This window comes from Felis catus, chromosome X, assembly GCF_018350175.1.
Source record: "Felis catus isolate Fca126 chromosome X, F.catus_Fca126_mat1.0, whole genome shotgun sequence".
Classification (NCBI taxonomy): Eukaryota; Metazoa; Chordata; class Mammalia; order Carnivora; family Felidae; genus Felis; species Felis catus.
The window spans coordinates 32,780,018-32,805,034 of NC_058386.1; the positions used below are offsets into that span (position 1 = coordinate 32,780,018).

A 25,017-nucleotide genomic window follows, 5' to 3' on the forward strand; every position below is an offset into this window, starting at 1 on the left:
TGCACAGCCATGTGAGGCTAGGAGTTTACAGTAGAGCGCATCCAATAGCTGGCTTCCAGGTCAGCAGGTGCCTCTGATGCTATGCTAATTAATGGGTCAGCTCAATGGCATCCGCCTTCTCTCCTGTCCCTTGAGAGACAGTGCTGCCTCTCCCAAATGCACTTCAAGAAGAGGAACTATTACTCTTCGTGCAACCCACAGGATCCTCAGACCACGCCGTCCACTTAATGGGCCTCTGTCCTCCCTCCCCACAGGATCACCACTAAGCCTGTCAGGCATGACCCTGGTGATGGCACACATTTATTTAACTGCAGACTTTGAACTCTGCTGCTTATAAGGACAGCCCCTCTCTCTTTCTCAGTCAATGGTTTTGGGGAAGAGTTTTTGTTGTGCAACCCGCTATGTGCTTTCACTTTTTGTTTCTCACTCTTCTCTCCGTGATCAGGGCTCCCTTCCCTCTGCAGCACCCACAGTTCTTTTCTCCCCTAAATCAACTCTCCACAGCTCCTACCTTCCCTGTTGTAGCCATTTTTTTCTCCCTCTAGATGTGCAGTTTGTTCTTTGAGCCCTCAGATCAATTTCTTGGGTGTTCAGAATTATTTGGTATTTACTTTGTTGTGTTTGAGGCAGAGGGCAAGCATAGGATCCCCCTACTATTCCGCCATTTTAACTTCTCCCCTAGTTCCTCTATCATTTATTTCTGCTCTCATCGTTATTATTTCCTTCTTTGTACTGGTTTTGGGTTTTGTTTTTTCTTGTTTTTCTGTTCCTATAGGCGTAAATTTAGGGTTTTGGGTTTTGTTTTTTTTTTTTTTTTTTTTTTTTTAGCTTTTTCTAGGTTTTTGAAGTAGGCCTGTATTATTATAAGCTTCCCTCTTATTACTGTTTTTGCTGCATCTGAAAGAGTTTGGACCATTGTGTTTTCATTTTCATTTGTTTCCATGTACTCTTTGATTTCACATCTGACCCATTGATTGTCAAGTAGCATGTTATTTAACCTCCATGTATTTGTGCTCTTACCAGATTTTTTCTTGTGGTTGATTTCTAGTTTCATAGCATTGTGGTCATAAAAGTTACATGGTATGACTTGGATCTTTTTGAGTTTGTTGAGACTTGTTTTATGAACTATTACATGATCTGTTCTGGAGAATGTTCTGTGTATACTTAAAAAGAATATGTATTCTGTTTAAGGATGAAAAATGTTCTGAATATATCCATTAAATCCATCTAGTCCAATGTGTCATTCACAGGCACTGTTTCCTTGTTGATTTTCTGTTTGGATCATCTGTCCATTGATGTAAGTTAGGTGCTGTAGTCCCCTACTATTGTATTATTATCAATTAGTTCCTTTATGTTTAACTGTTTTATGTATTTGCGTGCCGCTGTGTTGGGTGCATAAATATCTTAAAATGTTGTATCTTCTTGCTGGATCGTCCCCTTAATGAGTATGTAGTGTTCTTTCTCTCTCTCTCTCTCTTTTTAATTTTAGAGAGACTGAGTAAGGGGAGAGGGGCAGAGAGGGAGACATGGAGAGAATCTAGGCTTGATCCCACAATCCTGGGATCATGACCTGAGCCGAAATCAGGAGTCAGATGCTCAACTGACTGAACCACCCAGGCACCCCTCTTTATCTCATTACAGCTCTTATTTTAAAGTCAGTTTTGTCCAGTATAAGTATTGCTGTTGCTACCCAAGCTTTCTTTTCATATCCATTTGCATGATAATGTTTCTTCATCCTCTCGCTTCTAATTTGCATGTGTCTTTAGGTCTGAAATGAGTCTTTTGTAGGCTGCATATAGATGCATCTTTTTTTTTTATCCATTTCATCTCGCTATGTCTTTTACTTTGAGCATTCAGTACATTTATATTCAAAGTAATTACCGATAGGTATGTATTTTTTGCCATTTTGTTACTCGTTTTATGGTTGTCTTGTAGTTCTCTCTCTGATTCTTCCCTTGCTCACTTCTTTCATGATTAGTTGGCTTTCTTTAGTGATATATTTGGATTCCTTTGTCTTTATTTTTTGCATTTCTGTTACTGATTTTTTGATTTGTGGCTACCATTCGTATATAACATCTGCTACATATAGCAGTCTATATTAAGTTTGTGGTTTTTTAAGTTTGAGCCCATTTTTTACTGCTTTACCCCCATCCCCGCCACATTTTAGGTATACGGTATCCTAGTTTATATCCTTTTTTTTTTGTGAGTCACTTGGCTAATTTTTATAGATGTACTTATTTTTACTGCTTTTGTGTGTCCTACTTATTCTCATAGTCTTTCCTTTTCAGTCAGAGCATCCCCTTTATCATTTCTTATATGGCTGGTTTACTGGTCATGAATTCCTTTAACTTTAGTTTGTTTGGGAAACTCTTGTCTCTTCTTATATTCTGAATGATAGCCTTGCTGGATATTCTTAGCTGCAGATTTTTCCCTTTCAGTATTATGAATATATCATGCCACTTGATTCTGGCCTGCAAGGTTTTTGCTGAAAAATCAGCTAATAGCCTTATAGGCTTTCCCCTCTATTTAATTAACTATTTTATTTTCTCTTGCTGCTTTTAGAATTCTCTCTTTATCACAACTTGTTGCCATTTCAATTTCTGTGTCTTGGTGTGGACTTCCTTGGGTTGATTTTTTTGGAGTTTCTCTGTTCCTCCTGCATCTGAATTTCTGTTTCCTTCCCAATTTGTGAAGTTTTCAGATATTATTTCTTCAAATAAATTTTTTGCCTCTTTTTCTCTCATCCCTATAATGTGAATGTTACTATCCTTGATGGAATCACTCAGTTCCCTAAGTCTGTTCTCATTTTGCCTAGTTTTTTTCCCCCTCACCTGCTCAGCTTGATTACTTTCCATTACCCTGTTCTCCAGGTTGCTGATTTGTTCTTCTGCTTGTTCTACTGTTTATTCCATCGAATGTATTTTACATTGTATTTATTGTGTTATTTCTGATAGATTCTTATGCATCTCTTTGTTAAGGGTCTCACAAATGTTCTCCACTCTTTTCTCAAATCAAGTATGATCTTTATGATCATTATTTTTTTAATTACTATTTTGAGAGTGAGAGAGTTGGGGAGGGGCAGAGAGAGAGGCAGGGAGAAGGAATGCCAGGTGGGCTCCGCACTGTCAGTGCAGAGCCCGATGTGGGGCTCAAACTCATGAACCATCAGATCATGACCCAAGCTAAGTCAAGAGCTGGACACTTAACTGACTAAGCCACGCAGGTGCCCTTGAGCATTACTTTAAATTTAATCTATCAGACATATTACTTATCTCCATTTCACTTAGGTTTCTTGCTGTGGTTTTGTGCTGTTCTTTCATTTGAGACATATTCCTCTGTTTCCTCATTTTGTCTATCTGTCTCTGTTCCTGTGTTAGGAATGTGAGCTATGCCTCCTCCTCTTGAAAGTAGTGGTCTTAAAAAGAAAAGGTCCTATAGCACCCTGTAGTGTACTGTCCCCTGCTTACTAAAGTCTGATGCTTCAGGGGTACCTCTTATGTGTGTAGCATGCACCTTGCTGCTGTCAGCTGCTTTTTCCTTCAGTCCAGTGATCAGCAGGAGCTTTCTTTGACTGTTGTGGCAATGTTTTGGCCCTGTGGTGTTAGTGGACCAGTCTGGCGCTGCCTTGGGCTTGAGTTGAGTCAGACCAAGCATTTGCCAGAGATGCAGTAGCACCAAACTGCAGGGTGCTTTCCCTGCCATGTCCTCTGAAAAGCTTTCATTGTAAGCTTTTATCAGACCAGCTCTCTGCTCCTAGCCTACTGCTGGGTCTGTAGTCTGACTGGAATGTGTGGTTACCTTTCCCTCTCCCTAGGGCAGGCATCAATTTGGAGTGGTATTGGCCCCTGTTGGGCTTCTTACACACTGCCAGACTTCTGGCCTGGTTTGATTGGTCTCTGGCCATGAGCAATTGGAAGAGGTAGATCTGCAATGCGAGCTGTGGGGTGGTTGGCCAGTCCTTTTACCAAGATTTGCATGCCCGAGGCCCTCTGCAGGAGGGGCCTTGCAGACCCCCAGCTGGCAACTGACTTGGGCCTGTCTAGAAAGGGGCAGATCTGCAAGAGTTGGGGCTGTGATGTAAGTAAGGTAGTAAATATCAGCTGCCTGCTGGTTCCTTCACTGGGTGGGGAGAAGGAAATGGTATCTTCCAGCTCCTTTGTTCTTGGGGAAGACCCTCAGGGATCCCTGCCCCTCCAATTGAGAAGAGTAAACAATTCTCCCTCCTGTATGATCCAAGTATTTTTCAAACTACTGCTTCTATGCTGTATTTCAGAGGGCTGTTTGTTGTTTTAGCTCTTTGTGGGTTAGGGACTCCACTTTCTCTCACCCTCCAGGCTCTCATGGAGCCAAGCCCCCTGATTTTTAAAATTCTAGGCCTTAAGTCCAGCTCATTGTTAAGAACTCACAAAATTCAGCCCCTCTGTTTTTCAAAGTCAAATATTACAGAGAATCATCTTTGCTGTGTGGTGTTCCTGGTGTGGTAGTCTTATTTCTCTCCCTTTGCTGCACCTAGGGGGCCTTCCCTCCCATGATCAACTTGCAGTCTTGCAAGCTTGTACACATTTCTACCCTTCCTACCCTTTTTGATGTGTTCCCTTCTCTATATATGTTGTGGAATTTGTTCTGCCAGTTTTTGGGTCATTTTCTGGGTTATTTACACTGATGTGAGTCTTGTCTATTTGTATCCGTTGGATGAGGTGAGCTTAGGGTCCTCCTACTTCACCATTTTCCCCCCATAATCCCATACTTTATACCTTTTCTTACCTAATACACATCCTACTTTATTTGTATGTGATCGGGTTTTGGAATGGTGGGGGTCCAGAACCGACGGCCCAGAAAGAATTCTTGAGACGTCTTTGGCGCAAAAAGGTGATTTTATTAAAGCACGGGGACGGGACCTACGGGCAGAAAGAGTTGAACTGGGGTTGTGAAGACTGACGTTATATACTATGGACTTGGGGGAGGTAAAGGCAGATGGGAGGCCTCCAGAAGGACTTTGATATACTAAAGAGGACTCATAAGATGTCCAGAGGCTTTGCTATTGTCAAGCTAAGGTTGTTTTCCCTGTAGTAAGGCATTAACATTAGGACAGTAGGGGGTTCCTGGAGAAATGTTATACTCTGTATTTGCCTCAAGTATTTGTCAATGGGTTACAGGTTATAAATTTAATTTTACCTGCCATTTCTTTCTTGCCTTTGTTTCCCCACATCACTATGGAGGTTAAGGTGATTTAGAGCTCCAGGAAACTGAGTCCATAGGTTTCTGGAGATTAGGCTATTAATAAGATTGCCTTTTTCTTGTAATTGACTAAGACATTTGTAAACGGACAGGTGTCCTGTGTGACTGTGATCTCTGTTAACCATTTGTTTTCTTTCTTTTCCTTTGTTCTTGGGAATCCAGGAGTGCCTGAGGAATATCACATATATCCTTCCTTGGTGGGGGTGGGGGGGGGGAGGAGTTGTACTAGCTAGTGTTTGGCCTTCAGCTTGCCTTATGTTCCCTCATCATATAGAGATGTTTCTTTTATTATTTTTAGTAGATTTACTTATATATACTGGAATCCTTAGTCATTAGAAATCTTAACTTCTAATAAAACCTGAGAAGAAATTGTGAATTGTTATACTACATTTAGTAGGTTGGCAAATTTATGCACAGATTTCATAATTTCTGGTAGCATATGCTTCCTCATAGTACAAAATGTGGCACAAGATATGTTTGCTGAAACATCCAAGTATCTTTAGGTAACAAGAGCCAAAAGTAGATACATCTGTGTTCGTAATGTTTCAGTATTTTATCTTACTTGGAAATGATCTAGATATTCAGTGAATTTCCATCATTTAACCTAGAAAAACTCCAAAGTTTTAGATTATCAAAAATATTTGGGTAACTACTTTTAAGTAGACCTACCATAAATATTATTATTGAAAAGTCTGAAAAGGTAGAGGCAGGGGGCACCTGGGTGGCTCAGTCACTTGAGCTTCCAACTTTGGCTCAGGTCATGATCTCACCGTTGGTAGGTTCAAGCCCTGCATCTGGCTCTGTGCTGACAGTTCGGATCCTGAAGTCTGCTTTGGATTCTGTGTCTCCCTTTCTCTCTGCCCCTCTCCCACTTGTGCTCTGTCTCTCTCTTTCTCTCAAAAATAAACACTTAAAAAATTTTTTTTAAAGTTTGCTTATAAACATTTATCCCAATTATATCTGTTTCATTTATTTTTTAACAGTCATATTCAGATTAACACTTAGGAAAATTTCACGAGAGATTAAAACAGCTAGCCATCACAACAAAGTTTGCAAAACCTACAGCGTGAGTTTGACTAACTCAGGTAAAATAAAAGATATAGGACTACATTATATTCAGTGCTGACAGCTCTGAATACATCTCTATTTTAATTAAACCAATATAGCTAAACTAGCTTTCATTTACCAGATATTATCTCAGATCACATGAATTTGTAAAGCATTTCGGTTAGTTTCTGTATTCTAGAGAGTTTAGAAATATTAAATTTGATAAGTGCTTATTTTTCTGAGTCACTTAAATCAGATTTTACAAATTAATTTTGGCAATACCATCCAGGGCCAGAAAAATGTGCCATATACATCCACAGACATAGACACATAGAAACTCTATAGCTTCCATTCCAGAATTTTAGCTGCGAATCAGGTACAATATAAACCCCACTAGTTAATATTAACACTTGAATCCAAATTGTGTTCCAGGCAGACAGAATAAGTTCAAGTTACCTGCTCCAGTGGCTAAGCCTTTTTACTATTATATGTGGAGGAAATTAAGATTTGTATTTGTCCTTGAAAAGCAACTTTATGGAGGCTATAGACTAGATTTGGGCAAGGGAGCTTTTATAGCAGTTTGTATTTAAATTTGTTTTATGTTTATTTACTTTTGAGAGAGAGAGACAAAGAGTGCAAGTGAGGGAGGAGCAGAAAGAGAGGGAGACACAGAATCTGAAGCAGGCTCTGAGCTGTCACCATAGAGCTGGATGCGGGGCTCGAACTCACAAACAGTGAGATCATGACTACCAGTTTGTATTTTTTTTAATGTTTATTTATTTTTTGAGAGAGAGAGAGAGAGAGCGAGCGCACGTGAGTGTCAGAGACAAAGACACAGTATCAGCAGCGGGCTCCAGGCTGCACAGAGCCTGACACAGGGCTTGAACTCACAAATGGCGCGATCAGACCTGAGCTGAAGACTGATCCACTCAGGCGCCCCTAGCAGTTTGTATTTTTAAAAGCTGCTCTCCCCTACTGTTTTTCCTTCAGTCTTAGGTAATTGAGGGCAGTATCTTACTTACCTCCTTGGGTATTTACACTTCAAAGACGTGTAAAACTTACTTCTTCAAGGGGCAGAGAAAGAATGTAAGTTTTCTACTAGAAGTTGTAGTGTAGTGTCTTTTGGATGACTTCAGCAGTCCTAATGTAATAGTGAAGACTCATACTTGGGGGCGGAGTGTCTTGTAAAAGGAAGTCTCTGGACTCAGGGTCAAATGGGACATCTTTAGGGTTGGAAATGAGGGAGGGGGCCATTTGGGTTAATAAAGTCATGGAAATATAAGCCCAATTGGATGCCAATTTTGTATAACAGGAAACAGGCCTCATCTTAATGTTTTCCCTTCACTGTGATCCTTAGCAGTGATCACTGTTGGAAGGATGGGCACAGTACCAGGCAGTAAATTATCTGTGTGCAGAGGGGAAGGCCCCTGTGTACAAATATCTGGCTCCAAGGGCCTTTGCCTTCCCTTTTCTCTTTTCCTCCTCACTAGAGGCTTTTATAACCCTGTCACCTTTTCCTTGGTGGCAGGGATGCCTTATGAAGCACATTTCTTGTTTTTTCCCAGTTCATGGGAAAGGTGAGGGGCTCAGGATCTGTGGTACCTCAGACTAATCAAGCATATAGCTCAGATGGATCTTAATTAAGAAGATTATGGGTTTTAAGGTCTTTAGAGATGCTGACCATTTAGTCCATTTCAGCCACCATGAGTAACATTTCATCGCCCCTTCTAAAAACAGAACAAAACCCTGCAATTGCCAGTTAGCCTCCCTCTCTCTTTCCTGCTGCATAAAATCTTTCAAAAAGGTTTGAATTTCAGTTAAAACAGTTTCTGATCTGTTTCCACTTCCTTTTCTCCCATTACCCTAAAGTTTTGGATGATGTCAGTGTGCACCCTCTTCATAGGCATTTGCTTTCCAGGATGTCCCAATAGACCTTTCCAGGATTTGGGTCTGCCTCCACTAGCCCAATATGTACAAGGTGTTTGGGAAAAGCCCCTGGGCCTCTGGAGTGTAATACCAGAGCCTTGGTATGTTGGTATGCTGCAGCAGTGAGCGATGCCCGGGAACCTTCCATGGGGTTCTACATTTATCAAGGAGCTAGTGCACCTCCTCAGAGTCCTTAGGGGGTGCTGGCAATAGATGTTCAGGAAGTGTATATTTGCCTATTATTATTTTTTATTATTTTTTTTTTAGCAATTCTGAACTAGAGATTGACCCATGATAGCTCATCAAGTCAGAGGACAAAGAGCAACAGTACTATGTGAACTGGTGGCACAGAGACCATCGGCCTCTGTTGTGTTTGCCTTTTCACAGGGCCATTGGTTTCCTATTGCGAGGCTATTTCACTCTCTGGGTTAGGACTTACACTCAAGGCACAACCCACTGACTCAACTGTTTCAGGCAGAGGTTTCCCATCCTCCTCAACTACAGGCAGGAATCCTTTTCTTCTGCCCAGAGCCTCTCCTTGGGCAGTGCTTTGCAGTTCACTCCACTCTACTTACCTCTCCTTGGACTTGAGGCATAGAAGACCCTTGTACACATTAATAGGTCCTTACAATTAATGGTCTAATCATCTCATTAGACCCCGTGGCCTCCATCAGGCTGCTCTGGGAAGAACATTGAATTATTATAGCAGCTGTGATATTTGGGGTTCATACCACAGGCAACACATGAGAGAGGCAATATATGAAAGCACAGAGCAGTGCAGCAGACCTCCAGTAAGCAGTGCTCCTTTCTCAGATGAGGGTTACCCACCTGAGTTAGGTGGTTTTAAGCAAGTTGCACCTAGATGGCATTCAGTTAACTGCAAGGGCACACATGCAGTCCTGCTGACTACCTCAGTTGTGTGCAGGTCTCAGCCTATCCGTAACCAATGATGAGGCTGGACCAGCCCTTATGGTTTTTATTATGACTGCAAGATGCCCTCAGCAATATCATCAAGAAACTTTGAAACGGACCAGATTTAGTGCTTATAGGTTGTGGAAAGCACACAGCAATGGTGAGAGAGAGTGAGAGTACAGGATTAGGATTTTGTGTGTTCACTCTTTGTGAATTTAAAACATAAGAGCATGAACTTAAAGCACAGGAAGAGAAAAACAAGTAGTCCCAATGTTCAGTTCTCTCTCTAAATCAAAGGAGCAGGAGTAGGGTTATGGGAGTGGGCTGGCTCTTTATCTAGTTGGATAGCAGGCAATATATTCAAGATAGCCATCTTTAAGGTGGATGCCTCTGCAATCAGACCTTAAGTCAGGTGCTTGAATCACAAAAAGGAAAAGCTGTCAGAGCTTGCACTACAGTATCTTATAGGCTTCAGAGTACAGGTTGTTTATCTCCTTGGTTAAACTTACTCCTAGGAATTTTATTATTTTTGAGGAAATTGTAAATGGGATTGTTTCCTGAATTTCTGATAGTTATTAGTGTATAGAAATGCAACATTTTTATACATTGATTTTGTATCCTGCAACTATAGTGAATTTGTTCATTAGTTCTGTTTTTTTTTTTTTTTAATTCTTTTTTTTTTCAACGTTTTTATTTTTATTTTTGGGACAGAGAGAGACAGAGCATGAACAGGGGAGGGGCAGAGAGAGAGGGAGACACAGAATCGGAAACAGGCTCCAGGCTCTGAGCCATCAGCCCAGAGCCCGACGCGGGGCTCGAACTCCCGGACCGCGAGATCGTGACCTGGCTGAAGTCGGACGCTTAACCGACTGCGCCACCCAGGCGCCACAGTTCTGTTTTTTTTTGATAGTCTTTAGAGTTTTCTATACATAATATGGCATCTACAAATACAGTTTTGCTTTTTCCTTTCCATTTTGAGTGCTTTTTATTTCTTTTTCTGGTCTAATTGTGTAGGACTTCCAAAATTATCTTGAGTAAAAATGGTGATAGGGGGCATCCTTATCCTGATCTCACAGGAAAAGTTTTCAGCTTTTCACTATTGAGTATAATGTTTGCTGTGTGCTTGTTATATATAGTCTTTATTAAGTTGAGGTAGGTTTCCGCTATAGTCACTTATAAAGAGTTTTTATCCTAAATGGATGTTGAATTTTGTTGAATGCTCTTGAGATGACATAAGATTTTTATCCTTCGTTTTGTTAAAGTGGTATATCATATTGATTGATTTGCAGATGTTAAACTATCCTTGCATCTCTGGAATAATTCCCACTCATTAATAGTGTATGGTCCATTTAATTTACTGTTTAATACGACTTGCTAATATTGTGTGGGGGGGGGGGTCTTACATCTATGCTTATCAGGGATATTGGCCTGTAATTTTCTTTTCATGTGATGTCCTCATCTGGTTTTACTAGCAGGATAATGCTGGTCTTATATGAGTTTGGAAATGTTTTGAGAAGGATTTGTATTAATTTTTCTATAAGTGTTTGGTATAATTCACCAGTGAAACCATCTAGTCCTGGACTTTTGTTTGTTGAGAGGTTTTTGATTACTGATCCAGTCTCCTAACTAGTAACTGGTCTGTTCAGACTTTCTCTTTCTTTCATGATTCAGTATTAGTAGGTTGTATATTTCTAGGAAATTATCCATTTCTTCTAGGTTGTCCAGTCTGTTGATGTATAATTGTTCCTAGTATTCTCTTATGATCTTTAGCATTTTTGTGGTATCAGTTGTAACTTTCTTTATCCTTTCAGAAAACCACCTCCAGGTTTCATTGATCTTTTCAGTTGTCTTTAGTGCCTCTTTTATTTATTTTTTGGTTCATTTGATCTTTGTTACTTCCTTCTGTCTACTAACTTTGGGCTTTTTCTTCTTCATTCCTTGAGGTATAAGGTAGGTTCTGTAGATTTCTTGTTTCTTATTATACACATTTATCAGGAACTTCCCTCTTAGAACCGTTTTTGCTACATCCCATAACTTTTGGTATGTTGTGCTTCCATTTTCATTTGTCTAGACGTATTTTTAAATTTCTTTTGATTTCTTCTTTGACCCATTGGTTGTTCAGGAGCATGTTGTTTAATCTCTACATATTTGTGATTTACTCACTTTATTTCTAGTTTCTTACCATTGTGGTTGGAAAAGATGCTTGATGTGATTTGTCTTAACACTTGTTTTGTGGGGGCGCCTGGGTGGCTCAGTTGGTTGAGTGTCCGACTTTGGCTCAGGTCATGATCTTGCTGTTTGTGAGTTCAAGCCCTGCGTTGGGTTCTGTGCTGACAACTCGGAGCCTGGAGCCTGCTTCAGATTCTGTGTCTCCCCTCTCTCTCTCAAGAATTAATAAACAACAAAAAAAAATAGAAGACTTGTTTTGTGGTCTAATATGTGATCTTGGAGAATGTTCCATGTGTGCTTGAGAAGAATGTGCATTTTGTTGTTTGGGATGGAATGTTCTGTATATATCTGTTAAGTCCATCTGGTCTAATGTGTCAAGGAATATCTTTACCCATCCCTTCACTTTGATCTATGTTTGTGCTTACATCTGAAGTCTCTGGTAGACAGTATATACATAGGTCTTTTTTATAATCCAGTCATTCACCCTATGTCTTTTGATTGGAGCTTTTAGTCCATTTACATTTAAAGTAATTATTGGTAGGTATGTCCTTATTGCCGTCTTGTTGTTTTCTGGTGGTTCTTCTCTATTCCTTTCTTTTTCTCTTGCTCACTTCCCTTGTGACTTGATGACTTTCTTTAGTGTTACACAAAAAATATAAAGAAAGGAATCCAAGCATATCTGTTACAGGTTTTTGGTTTGTGGTAACCATGAGGTTCATAATAGTACATTCTATGGAGATAGACTACATTTTTATAATTTTGTTATGATGGGATGAAGTCCATTATATTTCAGCTCACTCATCAATTCTGCTTCATCCATTCTGTTATTGAACCCCTCTAGTGTATTTTTAGTTCAATTATTGTATTCTTCAATTCTGTAACTTCTAGTTACTTAAGGTCACCAGCTGCATTAGCCTCTAACAAGAGAGTCAGCTTATATATATTTTTAAATATTTATTTTGAGAGAGAGAGTGCAAGCTGGGGAAGGGCAGAGAGAGAGAGGGAAAGAGAGAATCCCAAGCAGGCTCCATGCCCAGCATGGAGCCCAACATGGGGCTCAATCTCACAATGGCTAGATCATGACCTGAGCTGAAATCAAGAGTCGGATGCTCCACTGACCGAGCCACCCAAGTGTCCCAGTGTATATTTTGAAGCTATGAAGTCAGGCGTTGACTTCTGTACTCTAGCTAGGTAAGCCCTAGATGGCACCTTTCAATGCAAGGCTGTTTCTTCACCATTGAAAGTCTATTATTTAGTGTAGCCTTCTTCATTGTCTTAGCTAGAGCTTCTGGGTAATTTGCTGCAGCTCCCATATCAGCACTTGCTGCTTCACCTTGCACTTTCATGGAATTGGAAGTTGGCTCCTTGATCAACCTCTGCTGGCCTCCAACTTTTTTTTTTTTTTTACAGCTGCCTCATCTCTCTCAGCCTGCATAGAATTGGAGAGAGTTGGGGCCTTGTTCTGGATTAGGCTTTGTCATAAGGGAATGTTATGTTATTTGTGTGTTCAGTGGACAAGCACTTTCAATTTCCTTCAAGAAAACCTAGGTTTTGGCCTGTCTTGGCTTTTGACAGGATTTGTGTTTGATTTAAAGTGAGAGATGTGTCAGTCTTATTTTCACTTGAACACTTTAGGAGAACATATTTAACATTTAAGTTTACCCCCCCTTTCTATAGTGCATTTTGTGGCACCCCAAAACAATTACAATAATGATATCAAAGATCACTGATTACTGTAACAAATACAATAACGAAGTTTGAAATATTCTGAGAGTTACCAAAATGTGACAGGGACACAATTGCTGTTGAAAAGATAGCACTGATAGGCTTACTCAACACAGTGTTGCCACAAATCTTCAATTTATAAGAAACACAATAGCTGTGAAATGTGATAATACAGGAGTATTGCCTGTACTTGTTCTGGAAAGGGAGAAGCCTTGTGAGCACTGGGTATAAATGCTTCTGGGCCCTTTCATCAATACAAACCCAGTTCCAAACTTTATTATGTTCTAAGCTGGTTAATCAGATTGTAGGACATGTTTATCCTCCTCCTTCCAATTATGAAATCTGAGCAACTGGAATAGAATTTGACTATTCATAAATGGCAGTGAGAAAATTCACAACAGAAAAGCACACATTTTATAAAAGGACAATACTGTACATAAAAAATTTTGTTCTGAAACTTACCTACTGTAATGAAACATTTACCTTTTGGGGCTCCTCCCTCTGAAATGGTTCAGACCTCTCTTCAGATTCCATTCATTATTTGTATAATTTTAACCTTCCCTAAAACTACTGTGACCTTTAATGATTACTCATTAAACAAAATTCCTCTTTTCTCTAAAAGCACTGCTTTACAATGAATCATATGCTCATCTTTTGGCTGCTTTCATTAAAAAGACCACTTATATAGCTTACAGAGATATAAACTGGGGCTTTTTGTTTGAATAACAATTATAATATTAGTCCTTACTTCCTGTGAATTTTCATGTGATTCTAAGTCTAGTTCCCCAAAAAATAAATAATGTCATTACCTTTTTATTCAGATAATGTTACTTTGATCTGTAAAATGAGCCAGCTTGCTTTTGACTACACATTTAATATAAGAAGACTGAATTTTCTAGAAAAATGGCCAAACGGGTTCAGAATATCTTATGGACCAAGGCAGATTGCTTTTTGTCTTGCTGTGCATGCCTGGTCTCTTATGTGTTAAATGATCTTGGGTTTATTATTAGGTATCCTTTCTCTGCCTTCATTTCCTCATCTTCGAGTGGGAATGATAGTTACACCTTTATTGCTAGGTGTGGATTGAGTTACTATAGATAAAAAAAAAAATCTGGTTTTATACTTTTTGTCTAAGCTTTGTAACACTTAAAAATATAAGTTGATTATTTTAGGCTGTAGGTTATTTCCCAGGATGCCACATAAACCAGAGAAATTTAATTATACAAGCCAAGCATGAAAAAAAAATCATTTTCATGTGCATTATTGATGCTTAATTATCCCAAAGTGTAGGACAGTATAAAAAGAGCCACTTTTTATTGTATTTATCTAAGGTTAGCATTATATAATTGTTTGAAATCACCGTCTCCCCCATTTAATATTATCCACAAAAACCAAATACATATGATTTGAGAGATTAGGAGGAAACAGAGAAAATTGTCATTGTCAGATAAAATTGACCACAAATAAGATATTTGATAGGTCTCCAAAATAAATTATTAGTAAATTACAATTTTAGTTGATACAAAATAGATGTAAAACATTTTCTTAATTATATAAAATATTCATAGTGATTATACCTTTGTGATATGATTTATATTTTTTTAGATGTTTATATATTATCCTATAATCAGAAATAAAGTTGGCCATCCTAAAAGTGGTAATTTTATGCAAAAAGTTAATAGTGTACACATACAGAAGCACATTTACTTTTTTTTCCTAAATGTCCTAAATTTTGACCTGTGATTTAATTTGTATTCATGAAATAAATGAATCACTTGACAATTTAAGGTTTTGGTACTGTCCTAAAATAAATGCTGTATTCTTGGGGTGTGCTATTTCTACTTCTGGCTTAATATTGAACCTTATATATTTTCATCTGTACATAGCCTTTAGTAGACCATACAATATTATGCCCAAATTTATCTTAGAATCACAGAATGTTGGAGTAACGTACCTTTTAAATAACCTAGTTCAGGGGCACCTGGGTGGCTCAGTTGGTTAAACGTCCAACTTTGGCTCAGGTCACCCTGTCACAGTTAGTGGGTTCAAGTCCCTGCATGGGGCTCTATGTTGACAGCTCAGAGCCTGCTTCGGATTCTGTGTCTCCCATGCTCTCTCTGCCTCTCAAAAATGAATAAACATTAAAAAAAATTTAAAAAACGATCTAGTTCAGGGGTGGAACACAGATGGCTTTGAGTCATTTTTATGCCCACCATACTTTCAAAGCCTGTGTGTGAGGGGATTCATGATGGCAGCATAGGAAGACCTAGAACTCACTTCTTCCCATGAATACCACAAATTTACAGATATAGAGTTTTGGGGTTTTGTTTTGTAAAGGACCTGAGAACTAGATGAACTGCACCTCCATGACAAAAGAGATGTATCAAGAAGGGGAAGTGAAGTAGAGACATGGCCTCACCTGGGAACCCACCCCTGATGTAGTAACCCCACAACCAGTACTCTCCATTGAAGAGTTGAAGGGATTATATCCCACATCAGAAATCCCAACCCTGAGGGCCAGCATTGGAGAGGTGAACCCCTAAAATGTCCAGTTTTGAAAATCAATGGAGATTAAGACCAGGAGAATCATAGAACTGTGGGAAATGGAGATTCTGCTCTTAAACCCACTTGCCCTGATAGCCAGCATCCAAGCAACAGACTGAAATGTACCTAGACCACACTGAGGCAGACCCACTTACTAATTTTAAAGTGGCTACAGGAGAAGCAGGAACCCGTAGGGACATTGCCAGCCAGCACTTCATCCTCGCTTATAATGGAGCTGACAGTCATCATATTTGGTGCTCATGCTGTAAATAGTAGAATTAATAACTACCCTTCTTAAAGTATTCCAAGCTAAAGAGGAAGGAACACTTACTAATTTTACGAGGCCAGCATTGCCGTAATATCAAAAATCAGACAAAAACCACAAAATTACATGCCAGTATCTCTGATGAACATAGATGTAAAAATCCTCAACATATGAGCAAAGTTCAACAATACACTAAAAAGACCAAACATCATAACCAAGTGGGATTCATTCCAGGCATGCAGGGATGATTTAATGCTCACAAATAAATCAATGTGATACACCATATTAATAAATTGAAGGATAAAAATCATATGATTAAAATAGACAAAAAGCATTTGACATAATTCAACATTCATTTATGATTAAAAACTCAGCAAAACGGGTATGGAGGGACTGTACCTCAACATAATAAAGGCCATATATGATAAAATCCATAGCAAACATAATACTCAATGGTGACAAGCTGAAACCTTTTCCTGTTGATCAAGAAGAAGACAAGGATGCCCACTGTTACCACTTTTATTCAATGTGGTATCGGAAGTCCTAACCACACCAAGTAGACAAGAAATTAAAGGTATCTAAATTATAATGGAGTAAAGCTTTCACTACTTGCAGATGATGTGATACTGTATATAAAGATTCCACCAAAAAAAAAACTATTAGAATAAATGAATTCAGTAAAGTTGCAGGATGCAAAATTAATATACAGAAATCTATTACATTTCTATACACTAAATAAGAAAGCAGAAAGAGGGATTAAGAAAACATTCCCGTTTACAATTGAATCAAAAAAGAATACTGTACCTATGAACTTAACCAAGGAAGTAAAAGACCTGTACTCTGAAAACTTTAAGACATTGAAAGAAATTGAAGACAACAAAAGTAAACAGAAAGATATACTATGCTCATGGAGTGGAAGAATACTGTTAAAATGTCCATACTACCCACAGCGAAAATACCAATAGCATTTTTCAAGAAACGTTCGCAAATAATCCTAAAATTTGTATGAACCACAAAAGATCCCAGATAGCCAAATCAACCTTAAGAGAGAAGAACAAAGCTGGAGTGTCGTGATCTCTGATTTCAAACTATACTACAAAGCTATAGTAATCAAAACAGTATGGTATTGGCACAAAGACACATAGATCAATAGAACAGAATAGATAGCCTAGAAATAAACCCACACTACATGGTCAATTATGACAAAGAAGACAAGATCATACAGTGGCAAAAAGACAGCCTCTTCAATAAATAGTGTTGTGGATACTGGACAGCTACACGCAAAAGAAGCTGGAGCACATTCTTATACCATATACAAAAATCAACTCAAAATGGATTAAAGAATGTAAGACCTAAAACCATAAAACTACAAGAAAACTTAGGTAGTGTAAGCTCTGTGATGTCAGTCTTAGCAATTTTTTTTTTTTGATCGGTCTCCTCTGGCAAGGGCAACGAAAGCAAAATTAACAGGGGCACCTGGGTGCCTCAGTTGGTTAAGCATCTGACTCTTGATCTCAGCTCATGTCTTGATCTCAGAGTCATGAATTCAAGCCCCGCATCAGGCCCTTCATTGGACTCCACACTGGGTGTGAAGCTTACTTTAAAAAAAGCAAAATAAACAAATGGGACTACATCAAGCTAAAAAGCTTTCGCACAGCAAAATAAACCCAACAAAACGAAAAGACAACCTACTGAATGGGAGAAGATATTTGGAAATGATCTATCTTTTTTTTTTAATTAAAACATTTTATTTTTGAGGGAGAAAGAGAGTGTAAGTGGCTAAGGGCAGAAGGAGAGGGAGACACAGAATCTGAAGCAGGCTATAGGCTCTGAGCAGTCAGCACAGAGCCCTACACAGGGCTCCAACTCACAAACCATGCAATCATGACCTGAGCGGAAGTTGGATGCTCAAGGAACTGAACCACCCAGGCACCCCTGGAAATGATATATCTGATAAAGGGTTGATATCTAAAATATATAAACAACTCATACAACTCAATAACAACACAGAAAAACCCATTTAAAAAATAGGCAGATGACCTGTGTAGACATTTTTCCAAAGAAAACCTATACATGGCCAACAGATACATGAAAAAATGTTCAGCATCACTCATCAGGTTAATGCAAATCAAAACCACAAATGCAATACCACTTCACACCTGCCTGGATGGCTAGTATCAGAAAGACAAGAATAACAAGTATTGGTGAGGGTGTACACTGTTGGTGGGAATGTAAATTGTTGCAGCTACTATAGAAAACAATATGGAGGTTCCTCAAAAAAATTACAAATAGAACTACCATATCATCCAACAAGTCCACTTCTGGGTATTTATCTGAAGAAAATGAGAATACTAATTCAAAAAGATATATGGACCCCTATGTTCACTGCAGCTTTACAACAGCAACCTAAGTGTCTATCCATAAGTGAATGGATAAAGATGTAGTATATATATACACAGTGGACTTTTAATCATAGAAAAGAATGAAATTTCACTATTTGTGACAACATGGATGGACCTAGAAGATACTATGCTAAGTGAAATAAGTCAGACAGCAAATGGCAAATGCCATATGATTTCACTTACATGTGGAATCAAGACAAGACAAGACAACAGAAACAGACTCCTAAAAACACAGAACTGGTAGTTGCCAGAGGGCAGGAGGACAGATGAAACAGGTGAAGGGGATTACTAGATACAACTTCCAGTTATAAAATAAGCCATGGGGATGTAGTGTATAGCATAAGGGAATATTGTCAATAATATTAGAATGACTTTCATGAAAGACGGTAACTAGACCTATCATGATCATTTTGTAATGTACAAAAGTTTCAAATCGCTATTGTACACCTGAAACTAAAGTCAATTATAATCTACTAAAAAAAATAAGAGTGATAGAAAACAAAACCAAAAGCATCAGAAATATCCTGGTAAAATGAAGTGAAGGATTAAAGTAAAATCTCACAAATAAGAACTAATAAAGTCCACTGAACAAGTGTGGGATTTCTTAGCTGCACATTGGAAGCTGTAGGACCATGGAATACTACCTAGATTTATGAAGTGGAAAAAAAAATAGCTACAACCTGAGACTGAAATATCATTATGGTAACATTTACCAGTCAGGGTGAAGGAAAGCTATTCACAGAGCTGTACAATTTTATAGACTATTTCCCATGTGTCTCATGTATGGAAAATTTTCAGAAAGGACTACTCAATTACAAAATAAATCAGAACAGCAACTTCAAAATCAGGGAAGATGGAGAAAAAATAGTAATGAGCAATGAATCTTGCAGTGTATGTATAATTAAGTCTGGATGATGATCTAGTGACTAGGAATTGGTAATGTAAATGCTAAATTTTTTTTAAAAGCCTTTGTAAGTAAGTAAAGTATATAACTATAAAACAAGCAGCTTTAGTGCCCTGAGTCTTATTTTTAACCAGATTCATAGATTTATGTTAATGCCATGCTATCATGGGACATCTGGCAATACAATCCCCAGTCTAGTCCAACTCCCTCTATTTGCCCATTTGGATAATGGCCTGGTTCCCTTCCTTGATGCCATATATTTACTATCAGTGACTTGTAGTGCCTGCAAATAAATAGGATTGTGAGAAAAGCACTTACTGATTAAGTTTAAACGTTGAAAAAATAGTCAATAGCATTAGGATTAGGGGTAGTCTCCTTACGGGATAGATTAACCAGTGAATTTGAGGCGGAGATTTGATATACAAAAATTGTAATAACTACTATTTGTTTATATGTCTGGGACTTAGACATGTTATATATGTTATCTCATATGATGCTTAGATAGCCTGTAAAGTACAGGTTAGTATTATCCTGCTTTTCAGGTGAGGAACCTAACGCTTACAAAGAGTAACTTGTCCAGGTCTCACAGCTAGTAATTGGGTCAGGTTGCCTTTCTGTGTTTTCAGTATTTCCCCCCAAACAAATAGTAAAGATTTGAACTACTAGTCCTGGTGTCTTTCAGGAGTATAGTCTATGTTAGGAAATAACCTAACACAATTTCTTCACTAGCCTGAGCTTTCTACTAGGCGCAATGTGTAATTACAACATTCAGTGAATATCTGTGTACTAAACTTTGGGGGTGGAGAGGGAGTTGAAGGTCTGGTGGAAAGAGACTTCAAACACAACCATGAGAAAACAAAGCATTCATCTGTAAAGTGTTTAACTACTGAAAGCCTATAATAGCCTAACATAGCACATACCATTAATGATGATGGGGTTTCACATCTCACTGAGAAACTTCATAATTGGACATGGAAAATGTTATGTGACATTTTTAAGGGAAGATTATTTGGTTTAAGTGGGAAATAGGAAATCTCTCATGCTTTGTTTTTCCTTCTAAAATGTCATAGCTGGGGGTGCCTGGGTGGCTCAGTCAGTCAAGTGTTCGACTTCAGCCCAGGTCATGACCTCACGGTTTGTGAGTTTGAGCCCCACATTGGGATCTGTGCTGACAGCTCAGAGCCTGGAGCCTGCTTCGGATTCAGTGTCTTCCTCTCTATCTGCCCCTCTCCTGCTCCTGCTCTGTCTCTCAAAAATAAATAAATGCTAAAAAAAAAAAAAAAAAAAAAAAAAAAAGTCATAGCTGAAAACATAACTAACTCCCCAGGCTTGAAAAGATTCTTGGGTTCTGACTGACCATTTTACAGAGGATCCAGAATGAACACTGTAACTTGACTTATTTCTCATTTCTTGTCATGAAATATATAGGCTGTAGGTCCTTTGAACCAACAAATCTGGTTTTGGTTTTTGGGTCATTATGTTAAGAGCATCCAGACATTGGTTCTTTTGATATTTCCCATCTTTTGATCATACTGATTTTTAATATGTCTTTTATTTTCAGAAGGAGTTTTGGAACACCTACACAAAAGCCCAACAAGGAGAGAGTAACCGAGGAAGTGACTGGTTTCAGTTTTACCTTACCTTTCCATTAATCTTTGGCCTCTTCATTATCCTTCTTGTCATTTTCCTAATTTGGAGATGCTTCCTCAGAAACAAAACTCGCAGACAGACAGTAACTGAAGGCCACATTCCTTTCCCTCAGCACCTTAATATTATCACTCCGCCTCCCCCACCAGATGAAGTGTTTGATAGCAGTGGATTGTCACCAGGCTTCCTGGAATATGTAGTTGGGCGCTCAGATTCTGTCTCCACTCGCCTATCCAACTGCGATCCTCCACCCACCTATGAGGAAGCCACTGGCCAGGTGACCCTCCGGAGGAGTGAAACAGAACCTCATTTAGACCCACCCCCAGAGTATGAGGACATCATCAATTCCAACTCAGCCAGTGCCATTGCCATGGTGCCTGTGGTCACCACCATCAAATGAAACTGTAACCTTTTTACTATAATCATTTTTAAAATACTAATGAAAGAACTTTCTAGCACTTTACCACTACATAAATGTGCATTGACTTATTGTATTGGACTCTGACAGCATACCACTTCACATTTTCTGATTTGATTTTCATTAGATTTGTTTCCGACTATAAAATCATTATCCATGCTCATTTTTGCTAATCAAAATATGTGAAGAGGGAAAAACATATTAGTGGAGGTCTTTATGTGATGTGATGAGGTACACATATGTGTGTATGTATTTCTATGCATACATATGTGTATGCACATCAGCCCAGTATATGTGCAAGTGTCTTAAAAAGCCATTAACTTCTGTCTAAATCACCTATAAAGAGAACATTACTCACCAAAATAAGGGGGGGGGGGGACAGCAACAACTTGTACCATAGCCAGCCACATGCTGTTGAATTTTGAAAATAAGATGAACTTAGTATGTTTTCTAATTCTTACTGGCTTTTGTTAACCTCCTTTTTCGTCAGCTACCTTAAAAAATGCATGTAATCCACCTTGATTTTAGAAACATCTCAAAAGGAGAGAGCGAAGGCACAATAAATGATAATTTACTTATAGTATATAGCAAGAATACCATTGGTCATTAGTGGCATTTGGGTGGAATGATTTTGTTATTTTTGACTGCCTTCCCCTTAACTCCTAAAATTAAACACTGTTTGCTTAGTGTCTGAATAGCTCGTGCTATTTGTATTAACATCTTGGTTAAATACAGAGAGGATCTCCTGGCAGCAGGATAGTTTCTAAACTAGTTATATGTATTAATGACAGGGAAGAGATACAGATTTCTCATTTGCTCATTTGTGACCATAATTATTTTCTTTTTGCTGTTTCAGTGTCTTTTACTCTACTGTCTACTCCTTCTCTTACCACCACAGAATTTGTAAGAACCCAAGAATTTAGTAAAAATCTTGAAATTATCTTCTTAGTTTTTATATAGACTGAAGTCTTTGCTTCAAGATGATTAGGAGGCGTTTTCCATTAAATTAAGAACTATGATTTTTATATTGCTCTCCAATTGGTGGAGGCAGATTGCAAAGTCTGTTGTGCCAGGTGCACATAGTTTCACATATTTTCATTGTTGCTATTTCATTTTGTATTTTCATCAAATTTTTTAAAGTTCAGGATATTTACTTTGCTCTTGGAGTAAAGGGAACAGGCTATGAATGAACTGCCAACAGAAACTGGCACAGAAAGGAAAAGAGGGCTGTTCCATTAATATAGGCACTGATGGAAAATTCATTCTGTTGGTCAGGGAAATATCTCTGCCACTCCCAAGCCTCCTTAGTGTTGGATAAAATGGTTAATGAAGCAGAAGGAGTACAGGTTTTGTAAGTGTCAGTCATATCCTGCCGCCTCCATCTCCATCCCTACAGACTGCCCCCCTCCAGTCCTTCCCTGGAACCCAAGGAAGGAGAAATACTGGGGGGAAACCCTGAACCAGGAGTCAGATGACCCGAATTCTAATCCTGTTCTCTAAAAAAGGTACTTGCCCTGGTACCGTGGGAAAGACCCATATCTACACCTCAGATTCTTGAACTCTGAAACGGATAATGTCATTTATCCTGCCCTTCTCCAGGGGCTTTAAAAGGATCTAATGAGATGGTGTGTATGAAAATAATTCTTTAGATGTGAAGAGCTGTCTGCATGTAAGGTCATAGCATTGCTCTTATTGTGCTTAAGGGAGAATTTTCTCCCTGTTTCCCTAAAATTTATCAGAGGTTTCACATAGTGAGAAGTAGAGTAGACTGCTCCATAAATGGCTAACGTGTTCCTGACCTGAGTGTCTTGCTATTAAACTTCTGTCACTCTGGTCTATCCCAGTGCTGTGCCAATTTGAGACGACAGCCAGCTTATCACAAACAGGATTAAGAAGATATTGGAAAGGAAACTAAGATGTATGTGTTTAAGATGTATGTAGTTAATAGGTTTCATATCTTTCCTGAACTAAGAATTAATAAATCTTGACCCTCATCTCAGTAGAAATGACAATATTAACTTGAATTTGGCCATGAGCACATGGTAACTTTTGGCTTCTAGTTGTAGCTGAAAGTGGGAGTGTTTGATCCAGTGACACGTGTGTGTGTGTGTGTGTGTGTGTGTGTGTGTGTGTGGCTATTTTGGCTCTTTTTTAAAGGAAAATTAAGGTTCCTTTTTTTATGGGCTTTTTTTTTTTTTTTTTTGATTATTAACATTAGGCCTTACATTAAACCAGCAGTTTTTAAAGTGTGGCTGGCCCATGAACCCCTGGGAGCCCTTGAGAGAATGTTAGGACATCTGTGAGATCAAAACTATTTTCATAATAATACACAGGCATTGTCTTTTCATTCTCTCAAGAAGAAGTTGAAAATGCAAAACAATGCCATTTCCCACAAATCTTTTTTTCTGTTTTAGGAAATATAGGTATTTTCTTAAAAATGTTATTTATGTTAGCATGTAATAGACTTTCATTTTTAAATAAATGCTTACAGTTTTTTTTAGTTTTATTTTCTAATATGGCAAATATTGATGGATATAAACTCTATAAACAAAAGCTCTTTGGCATCCCGATCTCTAATAAATTTTAAAGAGTATAAAGGGGTCTGGAGACCCAAAGTTTTAGAATTACAGGGTCAGACAAAGGAACAGGATGTTCTATTACTATGTATATACTTGCAAGTTTATCTTACATTTTAAAGTCTTGATATTGGATTTAATGCTGCCTCTTAATGATACCTGAATTGCAGTAGAAGAATGGATATTGATTCTTGAAGCAAAAGCCAAACGCTTCATCAGTTGATACAGCTTTTTGGCCTGTTGGTCCAAGACAACACACTACTCTGTAGTGATACTGATACCAGCCACAGATCTCTGGCAGCATTTGTGTGATAAAGACAGGATAACAAAATACCACTTTCTTCAAGAAACATTTCTTAGTTCGTTTTGTTTGATTTTGATTTGGGTTTTACATTTTTCAAAACCCTTTTGCTACCCCTTCTGGTTTTATAAACTGAGTTTCTTAACATTTGTTATAATTAAAGGGGCTTGTCTGGAATATTTTTTATGCTTTTGCCTTTCTTACATGATTGATATTACATTCACCTTTGGTCGTTTTTAATAAAGGTTTATTTTTGCAGATATATTTAGTACCTTTCTTAAGCAGTAATTAAGTTGAATCAACCAGTTTGCATTTAAACGAGAGAATGGGCTTCATAGTCTTCCAATGGAATGATTTCCAGGCCTCCATGATGCAGTGGTTGTGTATGGGATCCCAGAACTGGCACTTTCTGCCTTTCTGCTTGGAATGTCACAATGAATTATATGTGTTTAAAGTAAATTCAAGGATTTCTTTTTTTCTTATTGACCAGTACAAATACAAATGTTGTGTTTGATTCATTGTTAATGATGACTTCAAGATTGATGATGTGATACAATAACTGTGGAGGTAGCTTTAACTTGGTTCTGTGTAAATAGCATGTGTTTTATTATAATTCACATTTTTAAACACTTGGTTTACATTAAATTATGATATTTAACTATTTTTATGTTTATACTAGGTAAGGTTTTTCTTATGTTTCTGTGTTTTTGGTATGCTAAATAAAGCTATTTTTAAACCCAAGAGATTTGTTTTCTGCCGTGTATTAATTCTGTTATGGTAAGGTGATAACATGCTGCATAAGCTTTTATTAATTGTGGTCTTTTTAACAAGGGAAGATTATTGTTTCTTTTTTCTTACATATTTAAGAAATATTGTTCAGTAATCCTAAATTGGAGAATACCTCAGGGTATTCTCAGCAGAAGAAAAAACTTTCTATACTACT

At 38.2% G+C, this 25,017-nt stretch overlaps 1 protein-coding gene across 2 annotated transcripts in view; it reads left to right on the forward strand.

Moving 5' to 3' along the window:
* Positions 1-24,815, forward strand: part of PRRG1 (proline rich and Gla domain 1) — a 134,821-nt gene extending 110,006 nt beyond the window's left edge. For both annotated transcript variants that reach the window (XM_004000393.6, XM_019823724.3), the window contains exon 4: positions 20,694-24,815. In XM_004000393.6, the coding sequence (XP_004000442.1) occupies positions 20,694-21,179 (486 nt within the window). In that variant the 3' untranslated portion in view covers positions 21,180-24,815. The remainder of the gene's footprint in view (positions 1-20,693) is intronic.
* Positions 24,816-25,017: the final 202 nt, after the last annotated feature.